Source organism: Chamaea fasciata, unplaced genomic scaffold (assembly GCF_029207755.1).
Source record: "Chamaea fasciata isolate MVZ Bird 193981 ecotype frontalis unplaced genomic scaffold, bChaFas1.0.hap1 SCAF_9, whole genome shotgun sequence".
NCBI lineage: Eukaryota > Metazoa > Chordata > Aves > Passeriformes > Sylviidae > Chamaea > Chamaea fasciata.
Window position 1 is genome coordinate 12,320,948 of NW_027094094.1, and position 12,101 is coordinate 12,333,048.

The following is a 12,101-nucleotide window of genomic DNA, read 5'->3' on the forward strand; positions in this document are numbered from 1 at the left end:
GAGAACACATTCAACACCATCCACTTCTTTTTGTGCTGTAGAAGTCAAGCCCAGCCTGTTACCTCTCCTTCCTCTCCTTTTTCTTTTCTTTCCCCTTCCCTCTGCAGAATAAAAAAAGAAGAGGTAGTGAAGCAGATACAGAAGTAGGGGCTCGCAGACCTGCAAGGTGCTTGCCTCGGATGCTGCTGAGGCAAGGCAGACACGGGGAGGGAAGGGGTAAGCTCTGGAATCCAGTTTTTCCATGTGTGCCAGCACTGCAGAGGTGGGGTGTCCCATTCAGTCCTGGGAGGAGCACCCACCCCCTCTATTTGCAAACAGGTTCTCAGCAGCCAATCAGCCAACTCTGCCCAGGGCACAAAGTGCTCTGAGAAGTACACAGCCATGGTAACACCCGCACCTTCCAGCAAAGAGGACTGGTGGCTGGGAGACTGCAGAAATGGGGATGTGGAGAAGAATGAAATCACGTTTTGCAAACCAGAAACAACCGAGGTCCCAGATCCAAAGAAGAGCAGGAGGAAGCAAACCCTAAACTTTTGCAGGCAGCAAAATCAGCAGAAAAAAAAATTTTTAATTTTCTGCTTTAAATAGTGGGGATGTAAGAGTGCATGAATGAAACAGTGAACTGCACAGAAACCTGGTGATGCCATCTTTGAAGAGGAAATCTGAAAGAAAGAAATAAACTGAGGCCACAGCTTGGACCCTGGTGGGGGAAGGAATCAAGTGAAGATGGACAAGTTTCGGATGATCTTCCAGTTCTTCCAGTCCAACCAGGAGTCCTTCATGAATGGCATCTGTGGGATCATGGCCCTTGCCAGCACCCAGATGTACTCAGCCTTTGATTTCAACTGCCCCTGCCTGCCACACTACAACCTGGCCTATGGGCTGGGCATCCTCCTGGTGCCCCCCTTCATCTTGTTCCTGTTGGGTTTTGTGCTGAACAACAACATCTCCATGCTGGCAGAGGAGTGGAGGCGGCCACAGGGCCAGCGGGGGAAGGACCCGTCTGTGCTGCGCTACATGTTCTGCTCCATGGCACAGCGGGCCATGATCGCCCCCGCGGTCTGGGTATCGGTGACACTGCTGGATGGCAAGTGCATCACCTGTGCCTTCTGCACCTCGGTGCCCGTGGAGACCCTGGGCAATGCCAGCCACCCCCACCTCTCCCAGGGGGAGATACAGCGCGTCCTCGCCCGAATCCCCTGCAAGGAGATCTACAATGGGCAGCAGCTCATTGCCAATGAAGTGGCTGTCAGGTACCTGCGCTGCATCTCACAGGTAAGGGGCACCACAGCTGTTCTCTCACTGGTGGCTTGGGGTTAGGCACTGCCAGCCTTAGCTCTCCACTCGACAGAATCTCCTCGTTGAAGTCAAGCTGCAGCAGGAGAGACTGGTGATTTTGCAGGGGTACAAGGTGTTCAGCCTCAGCTCTGTGGAGCTATGCCTCCAGTGTGGTGCAGAGGATGTAGCTGTAGGTCATCCTGATAATTGGCCCCCTCCCCTGCCTGGGCAGCCCCGGGCTGCAGAGCAGCCAAATGCAGCCAAATCATCTGCATATATTTATTCAGAGCAAGTTCAGAAGGGGCGGAGGTGGATCTTACTCAGGGGCTGGTAGGTTGTCACCCTTCCCAAGAACTCATGAGTTGCTCTTGCTTCTTATTACAACATGTGCAAGCAATGGGCTGATAACCATCTATTGCCACTTGTCTCTGCTGCTGCATGGGAACAGCCAGTGTGTGTTTATTAACCATCCCAGGGAACCACAAATGAAGATGTGTCACTAACCACTTGTCCTGTGCTTAATTCCACTCAAACCCTCTGCTCCTGTCCATGCTGGAGACAGGATGGTCTGAAACACCTGTCAGTCATGCACTCCCATTTATAAGCAGCCCTTTTGCCTGACCTCTTTAGGGCAGAGAGGAATTTTCATCCCCTTTAAGAGAAATAGAGCCACAGGGACTTCTCCAAAGACAAAAAGCAGATTTTCCTGGGCAGACCCCAATTGAAAAGCATTGGGAGCTGAAAAACAAGAGGTCCCAGATAGCATCTCTCCCCCAGGTACTCTTCTAGGGGGCTGTATTTCCAGGAGGGTTGAACCTCATGAGCTCTGCCAGTACAGCCTGGAGGCAGCCTGAGCCAAGACTGATGGTGAACAAGACAGACTGGTTCTGGCTCTGCCCTCATCTCACCCTTCCTGTCAGACCCCATTAAGAGGGGAGCTTTCACTGCTGCTCACTCACAGTAGATGTTACTAAGTTTAACAGCTCAGAAAAAGGGTTAGACAGCTGCATAAACCAGGGAGTATCTGGGACGACACCACAAGTCAAAGGACACAGGCTATCCTAGACCTAGGTGAGGCACCATTCTATCAGAGGCAGGGACTAAGGGCTGGGCACAGGATTCAGCCCTGGTGTTATTTATGGTCATTGCCTGCTGATGCTCTACAAGGCAAGAAGCAAGAGGTGCTGCTTATGTGGATGCACTGAACAAAATTTCAGTGCAAATGGTTGTCTATTTGGAAGGGTCTCCTCATCCAGTTTTGCAGTGTAAACACAGCCAGTGTCAAACAGCCCAAAGTGGAGACAGGCTTGTTTGCAAACCAGGGGGTTTCTGCTAGCTAGTTCTGCTGGACATGTGCTCTGCCTGCCTGTGACAGTTCTGGTTCCCCTTCATCCCTGCAGGCTCTGGGCTGGTGCTTTGTGCTGCTGATGACCACTCTGGCTTTCTTGGTCAGATCACTTCGGCCTTGCTTCAGCCAGGCTGCCTTCCTGAAGAGCAGATACTGGTCCCATTACATCGACATTGAGCGCAAGCTGTTTGATGAGACGTGTGCAGAGCATGCCAGGAGCTTTGCCAAGGTCTGCATCCAGCAGTTCTTTGAGGGCATGAGCACGGACCTGGTGGCTGCTCGCTGCCACCTGCCCAGGAAAGCCCCTGCTGATGCAGGGGAAGCTGCTGAGAAGCTCTTGGGTATCACAGACCAGAGCACCATGAACATGGCTCTGAAGAGCTGGCACAGATGCAAGCCTCCACTGAACCTCCACCCACCTGCCCTCCCCACTGGAAATGGCTGGGCAAGAGAAGGGCAGCCCCCCACACACCCCTCTGCACCCCGAAGAGAGGCAGCTGTCTACTACAGCTGGGTGTGAGGGCCCACGGGGCTGTGCAGAGGCAGAATCACATTTTTGTGAGATGGGCTGCAGGGCAGAAGAAGCCAGGGCACAGGCAAGGGTCAGTGCCACAGCAGCTGCAGGGGAACAGGCACCCAATGGGCTCAGTGGTGCCAGTGTGATCCCATCTGCTCTCATCTGCTCTCACATCCAGTCCCACAGAATTGGTAATTCAGGTAATGAGTTTTGTGCCAGGAGGGGCAATTTTGAAAGGCCATGATTGACGAGCCCCAGGGATGCTGAAGGGTGCAACGTGGCAGCCAGATATGCCTTGTGTCCCATACCGCTGAGCACCAAGTTTGTGTTGTGGCAGTTGCCAAGACAGACGCTATCAGATGTGCAAAACTTCCTCTCTTTCATGACGTGCTCAGCACTGAGCACTGCATGTGGTTTTAGGTAGTATTAAAAATCCCCTGGTGGGGAAACAAGCCGGGAGTGTGCCTTTCTCCTGCCAAGCTGTGAAACCCTAAAAGATCACATTACCCCTCCACACACTACATCCCCACAGACACACAGCTCCCAAGCCAAGAAAAACTGTAAAATAAATTTGACCAAAGCAATGAGCTAGTGAAGAGACAACCCATATTACACTACATGTGACAGAAACAGCATGCTTGGGGTTACAGGTACCATTAAATGAGGATTCCACAGAGATGTTCCTTAAGGGAAGTGTCCAGACAAGGAGAGCAGCTAGCATTCAGCAGCAGAGAGTGGAGACGGGGCCAGGCCAACACCCTGCCACAGATCTGCCTCAGGACGATTTGTTCTTACAATTTTTCCTGTATCTCTCCTTGACACAAACACTGTTGTTAAAAACCCACCTGGGTGTTTGTTTAAGGAGCCAAATAAATAATTCAGGCTTACCATTCAAGCTCTGTGCTCAGACACCAGGATTTATAAAAGCTATTTACAAAAGCTGTTGGTGTTTCTTTACTTGGATGCAATGAAAAGGATTGCAAGAGCCCCCAGGCCAAGCCTGAGGTGCTGAGGCTGTGTGAGTTGAAGTGTTTTGCCAGTGCATGGCCGCCAGCAGCAGCCAGCCCTGGCCCTCAGAGGAGAAGCTGGGAAGTCACCACCAACTTTACACAATGCAAGGTGGATGCCCACTTCTGCAGGAACAGAGGATGACAGGATGCAGGCCCTTGCACGCCCCCTCTGAGATGTTCATCCACTTGAAATTTCTGCTGTGGTGTTCTTGTTCAAACAACTTATTATGGCTGGCCAGTAACTGAGGTGTCATTTGCATAAACCTTAATTATCAGTGTGTAACTCCACAGAGGCTTTGGGGAGAAGAGAACAAATGATGAAAAAAAATGATGAGGAAGTTCTCCTGACTGCTGTGAGAGCATCTTAGCAAGCCCATAGTCAAGGGCAGGCTGAATCTGGCCAACTCCCAGAAGGGAGCGTGACATGGCTTTGTCATTAATCTTCACACCCAAACTTTAATTAAGGCACCTGCCCAGAAATTAATAGGCACAAAACCTGATTTACAAAGCAAAGGAGATTAAAAGATAAAGGTGGTTTCCACTCCTATTATCTGCAGTTCAGTACTGTTCATGGCTCACTGAGAAAGGTGTGCTCGGAGTCCCCACGATGGCGCGAGCAGCACACACGGCATAGCCATTAAGGCACTGAAATAACTAGATGCATTTGCAATGAGAAGCTGTTGGACTTTTAACTAAGATTTTTAGGATTAGAGCTTTGCCCCCATGCAGCAAATTCAGCAGTTGCAGAGTCCTGATATATCAGACAGGTTCTCCTCTCCGTGCTGGAATTTGAGTACATTGCTCATTGCCTTTGGGAGCAGAGCCTTCCCAAGGGAACCCGACACAGCCCCCGGGATTTCAGCCGGGCTGTGGTCCCGGTGCTGATCCCGGTTTGTTGCAGTGCCCTGAGCGTAGAGCAAGCCCCACGGTCCCCACCAAGCGGGCGGGGGAGCCAGCCCCAGGCAAGCACCGAGGGTGTGAGAGTCCCGAGGGATGCACCGCACCCAGACAACTGGGAGCTGCGAAAACCCGCCCGGGGATCCCAGATCCGGGGGTAGGAAGGAAGACGGTCCAAAAATCCCATCGGCTGGACTGCCAGCGCTGGGCTGAGCCTAGATTTGCTCGGGGCGGAGGGGAACGTGGGTGTTGCTGAAGATTTGCCTGTGCTGAAGACATTCTCTGGGGAGGGCTGTTTAACAGCGGAGACAAGACGGCGAAGAGGGTGGGGAAGGAGGATGGGGGCCTCCGGCCTCTGCAACAGGCTGGGCAGGAGCTAGAGCTGAGGGACAGATGGCGGAGAGGAGGGAGCTAAGAGAAAGTGAGGCGCTCTCGGCTGCCTCGCAGGCATCGCTCAAGCAGAGGAAACAGCGAGCAGAAAAGTTGAGCCAGGCAGGAATGCACCGCACTCGCCAAAAATGAGGCTGTGCCCAGCCCCGCGCACATGGCCCGGGCCCTGCTCAGCCCCCAGGCTGCTCGGTCCCGCGTTGGGGAAGCGGAACCTGGCACCCCACAGAGCTTGTGGTGCCCCAAAAACCCACCGAGGCGGGCGCCTTCTCGCTGGCTCAGACGGCTCCCTTGTGCTAAAGCAGAAGTTTCTGCCCCTCCTCGTGGGACCATGGGCTTCTCCCGCGCTGTCCCTGCCTGCTTGCTGTGTCTCCACAGACATGACTGCGTCCCTTGGGGGCCATGGGGTCTGCACCCACGCCCTAGGCTGGAGGATCCACCATTTCCCCCTCTGCACTCCTGCGAGGCGCCTCAGCACTGCCGTTCTCCAGGCAAACTCCCGGCCATCCCGGCCAGCCATTGCACATCTGCATCATGAGTCAGAAAGCACGATGTGATTTTTCCAGTAACTCATTCTCTAAGCTTTTCGTTTCTTTTTTTTTTTTTTTTTTTTTTTTTTTTTTTTTTTTTTTTTAAGGCACAGCCTCAGCCGCGCACAGAGCAGAAGCCAAGCGCCTGTTCTTTCTTTGCCCCACCCAAGCTCAGGGCATGAGAACAACTTCCTCCCTCTTCCCAAAAGCCGACAGCGGAGAGCACGTTTCAAACTGAATAAAAAAGCCTTCGCAAACTGCTAAGGCTGTTTTCAAAAGCTTCCACTTCGCCCATCAGACCAACCTCAGCTGCATCCCGACTTCTGCTTCCGCGCAGCCCTGTGTGCTGCTGGAAATCCCCCACGACCGGAGCATGAGTGAAAAAACACAGGAAAGGCTGAAAAGGCTCCAGAACTGGTTTCAACAGATTTTTCAAGTAAGTGACTTAATTTTTTTCTTGCTTTCATATGTATTTTGGGGAAAGAAACAGAGGTTCCTAAAAACTTAGCTGCTGAAAACAACTCCACTTCTACCCAGCCCTGTCTCCCATACCATAACTACCAAGCAGAGGAAGGATAACCTCTAAATGGCCAATACTTCTCTTTGCCAGCTCCTCAGATTTTTGCTTTGCCATTTGCCAGGCTCTGTCAGGAAGGTTACAGGGCCGTGTTTATCAGGGCTGTTTGTGGGTAACTAACAACAGATGCTTGAACTAGATCAAGTTTGTGGGTTTAGCATCTGGTTGCAAACGTGGAGTTCTAGCAAGCATGGAGATGGAGGCCTGGGTCCCCATCACGTGGTGGCAGTTTTCAGCTGGTCTGTCTCCTTTGTAGAGGGAGTTTTTGGTATGGAAAACTGGGAAGCTGCAGGAAGACATTAAGGGCTGTTTACATTTGAATTCAGCAATATCACAGTGTGACTTTAAAGGGATTGCCATGGGTTAGACACAGCAAAGAAAAGAGGCCAGATTTCTGACCCCATTCCCCACCCCTGCCCCATGGAGAAAGGGAGTAAACCAGGATTTGTTGAGGCAGCAGATGAACTGAGGCAGAATAGTGATTTAAAGCACAGTGTAAGAGCAAGCCTTGTGCAAAAGACCATAGGGATTAAAGTATCTTTGTCTCTTCTGCCTGAATGTCCCTGAAGTCTTGTTCTTGCGGTTGGAGTGGCCCAGGGAAGACTTTGGGGCAGCCCTGTGGGCCATGGCTCCCAGGTAGCCCCAGATGTGTGCCAGTACTTCCAGCACTCTGCAAGCTGCCAGAGACGATTAGTTGGGTGCCCAGGTCCTTCCTGTCTCCAGCAAACCCTGCTGACAGCAGTTCCTCTGAGGCCAGCGGGTTTCGTCACAGTGGGGAGGGTTCCCAGAGCTTGCGAGGTGCTTGAGGCTTCCTGAGGAGAAACCTGTGGGGAGGCAGCACTGATGGAAAGTCAGCCAAGAAATTAATTGAATCCAGCTTGCAGATGGGATGGGGGAATGACCATCATTGCCGAGAGTGTGGATACATTCCCCAGTTATTTCCCTGCCCTTAAAAAAAATCAGGGCATAGGTTTTTCCCTGCTTGGCCCCAAGTGCCTGCAGCCCTGTCAGTGGGGTGTAACACAGGCAAAGGGCACCAAACAGCACCTCTGGCACTGAGGCTGCAGGTAGAGGGGCTCGATCTCAGGGCAGCAATTAAGAGGCTGAGCTGGGACTGCAGGCCAGGGCAGGGAGTACGATTATGTCAATCAGCTGCAGGATGGGAGATCATCCTGCCACACCTAATCCTAGCAAAAGCTCACACGTAATTGCTGTTCCAGCTCTATAAGCCTTTGGTGTTTGTATTCGGGACATCAGGATAAGCTTTCCCAGAAAGTAACTTCTCTTGCTGGTAGCAACAGCCCCCAAGCATCCCTTCGCCCTTCTCAGCAAAGGCTGCTCCTGCCTGCGACTCCCATGCTGCATTTCTGTGCTCCCAAATCTGCTGGGATGTCTCACAGCACCCCTTGCTGCCTTCCTCAAATACCTGTGTCTATTAATAAATATTAACTCATCAGCTCTAAAGAGGGAGGCAAAAGCCACACAGAGCACCTTCAAAGCAGCACAACCCCAGCACCCATGTGCCCCATGTGGCTGGGCCACTGTGAGTCAGTGGCAGGGCTGGGGACACATCCTAGTGCCAGTGCTCTGGTCCAGTTTTCCCAGTAACATGGTGTTATCCTTCATTGCAGGTTTGGGAGATCATCAAGAGTTTGCCATGATGCTGACAATAATTGCCTCTGTGGGAGGTGACTAAAACTGAACAGAAGGAAAAAGGACAAACATGCAGTTGAGAGGGACAGAAAAAGGTGTCCCACCTGTCATCTTTGCTGTAGTGAAGCTTTTGGAGGGCTTACTGTGAAGCTAAATGGCTGAGGTTTCACGTATTGCTTAGGCGAAGTCCCTTTTCAGCCCCTTGTGAAGTATCCCTGATATCAGCAATCAGCTGCAGAGGCTGGGACACCAGGTGGGAGGAAGGGACATCAGTGAAAGTGTCTTGCTCCTGGAACAGCTCCTTGCACATCAGCTAGCTCCAGGCCATTTCATCCCCCATTGGAGTGTTCCTCAGTGCTGGGCGCTGAGCCAGCACGGCCCCCACTGCAGCACACCCCTCAGCCCCCAGACGAGATGGCCGCCCTCATCGCTGAGAACTTCCGCTTCCTCTCCTTGTTCTTCAAGAGCAAAGATGTGATGATTTTCAATGGTTTGGTGGCCCTGGGCACAGTGGGGAGTGAGGAGCTCTTCTCAGTTGTTGCCTTCAATTGCCCCTGCTCCCCTGCCCGCAACTACATCTATGGGCTGGCTGCCATTGGTGTCCCAGCCCTGGCCCTCTTCCTTATTGGCGTCATCTGGAACAATCACACCTGGAACCTGGTGGCTGAGTGCCACAAGCGTGGCACCAAGAACTTCTCTGCTGCTGCCACCTTCCTCCTCTTTGGCTCCATCATGGGCCGGGCATCCGTGGCACCAATCACTTGGTCAGTCATCTCACTGCTGCGTGGGGAAGCTTACATCTGTGCCCTCAGCGAGTTTGTCAAGCCATCCTCCCTGGACAAGTTTCCAGCTGAGTATGGGGCCGATGTGCTGGCCAAGTTCCCCTGTAGAGATGTCCCAGCAAACCTCACCAAGTTCAGGGACGAGGTGACACGGAGGCTGAGATACGAGTCCCAGGTAGGCACACCAGGGAGAAAGCCACAGGGAGTGGGTAAGACCACCTTGCCATGTCCTAACGCAGCCTCTCTCTTCTCTCCCAGCTCTTTGGCTGGCTGCTCATCGGCATCGTTGCGGTCCTGATTTTCCTCACCAAGTGTCTGAAGCACTGCTGCTCACCACTGAGCTACCGGCAGGAGGCCTACTGGGCCCAGTACCGCTCCAATGAGGACAAGCTCTTCCGACGCACAGCCGAGGTCCACTCCCGGATCCTGGCAGCCAAGAATGTGAAACAATTCTTTGGCTTTGTGGCACTGGACAAGGAGGAGAAGGAGCTGGTGCAGGAGTTCCCCGTGGAGGGCGTCCAGCCAAGCCCCCAGTGGAATGCCATCACAGGTGTCTACATCTACCGAGAGAACAAAGGCTTCCCCCTCTACAGCCGCCTCCACAAATGGGCCAAAGGTGTGGAAGGGAACGGGCCAACCCCAGAAGGCCATGAACTGCTGTTTTTAGCTTCCTGAGACAGATGTGCACCAGCAGTGCTTCCCCAGACTGTCTGGCAGGTATTCCAGTATTGGTGGTCAGCTGAGGGATGCACTGGGAACATTCCTCTCTGTGGAGGCCCCTGAGCCTGTCAGGGAAACTTCTAGGCTGATGCCTTGGAAGAATCTACCATAGGCTTCAGGAAAGCATCATAGCTTAGGGTGAGCAAAAAGGCTTCCCCCATGGTCCTCTACAACATTATGTTAATCTACCTCAGTTTGCTTTTCCCATGGCCCTTGCCCACCTCTACTGTTCATAGATGTCCCTGGTTCTCGAGGTTTCTCCTTTCCCTGTTTCCCCATTGGTCATGGTATCACTGATGCCCCATACTTACGTCCCCTATAGGTCATTGCCCTTTGCCCTGCCCTCGTACCACCCCTTGCCCTCAGACCATTGGCTCCTGACCCCATACTTAACCCTGGACGTTCCTTTGATCTGGGTCTTTCTATCCCTAAAACCCTTCGGCAAGCACCTGCAAAATAAACTGCGCTGGAACTTTATACGGGAGACCCTTCCTGCCTTCCTTCGCTGAGCTGGCCGTGGTGAGTGTGGACTTAAGAGCCTCACCTGTGTGCCCACCCGAGCAGCTTCTCCAGAAGAGATGCTTTCCGGGGAGAGGTAGTAGCAACCACTATCCACCTCCCCGTTGCTACACCTCCTGGCAGGATTACTTCTTTCAGCAGGTAGAGAGGAATCAACAGCCTCAAGGCAGAGACTGAAAAGCAATATCCCAAGCTGGGGAACCCCTCCCTCAGAGACAGCAGTCTCACTGCTGTTCCCAGAGACACGGGAGTAAAGAGCAGGTGCAGCCCTTACCTCCAGGCTGCCAGTGCAGCTCGCTGCCTGATGCACCAGCAGAAGCCTTGGGGAGCAAGAGATGGGCACATTTCTCACTGTGACTCTGCAGTCCCACTTGTCTCACCCACAGCAGGGTTAGCCCCAGCCATCCCACAACAATTTGTTTTATTGACATTGAGATCTTCTTACACACTTGTGTGATGCCTGTTACACAGGCAGGTCCCAGAGCACTTTATAGACTTTACAGTGCAGGCAAAAGAAGGAAGCAGTGGGCAAATTCCTGAGGCAGGGAGGATGCAATAGTATCTGGGAAAGAATGGGTCAGTAACATAGCCACACACCAAATAACAAGAGACTAAAGCAGGAGGGAACACCAATGTTCCTGGTATTCGAAAGGCACTCTGTAATTACCTAATTGAAATTTGGGTAAGACACCAAACTCCCTTTGTTCTTACTGAAGTGCCTGACAATCTCTAATGAGCCCAAATGGTCGCCATCATGAGTCTATAAACCCAGAGAAGGCACCATCAGCCGAACAGCTTTGGGGCAACATAGCCAAGTGGAGACTGAGAGGGAAAAGTACCCACAGCACTGTCTGCATCTCATTGCATTTCTCATCCAACCATCGGATGAGAGTCCTTTGGGTTACAAGCTGCAGGAAGACCTCAACCAGAATTAGTTTTACATTAATGTGTATATAAACATATATATAGTGTATATACCATGTAACCATGGTTAGTCACTTGTATTAATGGAGCATTTTTCTCAGAGGAGAAGGGGATGAGAAAGCTGCCAGCCCACAGAGTACATTACATTCACCCATCTGCTGCACTAGGACTGCAGCCCTGGAGCAACAAGGGGACAGCAGGAACAGAATGGGGGAGCAGCCCTCTCCCTACCCATCTACCACTGAATTTTGTAAAACTCTTTCCACTGCCTTTATTGGCCCCTGGAGCAGAAGGCCTGTATTATGGACTTGGCCATACTCTGGGAAAGTAAAACCTGAAAGGTGTAAAATTACTACCCTCACCGTGACACTGTGTGACTATGGCTTCAAGGCTGCTCCCCTGGCATTGCAGTCCCTTTTCTCCCAGAGGTCAAGCCTGTGTACCCAAAATTATTTAAAGAGTTGGCACAACAGAGAAGTTTGTTTTTCCTATTTGAACTGTTTTGTTATAGGTACAACTTCTTTTTACACTGTGTCATTTACCAAAAAGCCTTAATAAGTTTTTCAAAAACCACCTCAAACCCACGGAACTCAGGGGCTTACACACAAGAAGATTTTAAATAAATTAAATGAGAGTTATTTTTCATTGCCTTGTGAGTTTTTTTCAGGGAGCATTAAAGGCATAATTTAATATTCTCTTTGAACTCAAGGACTGGGAACTTATTTTTTCTTATTTCTTTCTATTAAAGATTCAGATCCTCTCCTAGCCAGATCATCCGAGAATGTTTTAAAGCATTACCATGTATTACAAGTTAGTAACATGGCTTTTTTAGTTATTCTTGCAGTGAGTAGCGCAAATCTTGTATATCAGGATACACAATTGCAGCAAAGGAGAGAAAACTATTTTAAAAGCTTTTGACAAGTATAGTGTCTTGCAAGGAAGAGCTGCAGGCTATTCCC

The 12,101-nt window shown here is 51.4% G+C and overlaps 2 protein-coding genes across 2 annotated transcripts; both read left to right on the plus strand.

The window, feature by feature from the left end:
- Positions 1-726: 726 nt before the first annotated feature.
- Positions 727-3,146, plus strand: CALHM1 (calcium homeostasis modulator 1). The gene is made up of 2 exons (XM_066190572.1): positions 727-1,275; positions 2,679-3,146. The coding sequence occupies exons 1-2, from the start codon at positions 727-729 to the stop codon at positions 3,144-3,146; spliced, it is 1,017 nt and encodes a 338-aa protein (XP_066046669.1).
- A 5,465-nt stretch (positions 3,147-8,611) lies between these two features.
- CALHM2 (calcium homeostasis modulator family member 2) lies at positions 8,612-11,780 on the plus strand. Its single transcript, XM_066190988.1, has 2 exons — positions 8,612-9,154; positions 9,238-11,780. Exons 1-2 carry the CDS (start codon positions 8,612-8,614, stop codon positions 9,652-9,654), a joined length of 960 nt encoding a protein of 319 aa, XP_066047085.1. The 3' UTR covers positions 9,655-11,780.
- Positions 11,781-12,101: the final 321 nt, after the last annotated feature.

Excerpts from the sequence above, each read along its gene's own strand:
- CALHM2 (XM_066190988.1), top strand. The coding sequence starts at position 8,612 with ATGGCCGCCCTCATCGCTGAGAACTTCCGCTTCCTCTCCTTGTTCTTC. Across the intron at positions 9,155-9,237 it reads GGCTGAGATACGAGTCCCAG|CTCTTTGGCTGGCTGCTCAT; the intron begins GTAGGCACACCA and ends CTTCTCTCCCAG.
- CALHM1 (XM_066190572.1), top strand. The coding sequence starts at position 727 with ATGGACAAGTTTCGGATGATCTTCCAGTTCTTCCAGTCCAACCAGGAG. Across the intron at positions 1,276-2,678 it reads ACCTGCGCTGCATCTCACAG|GCTCTGGGCTGGTGCTTTGT; the intron begins GTAAGGGGCACC and ends TCATCCCTGCAG.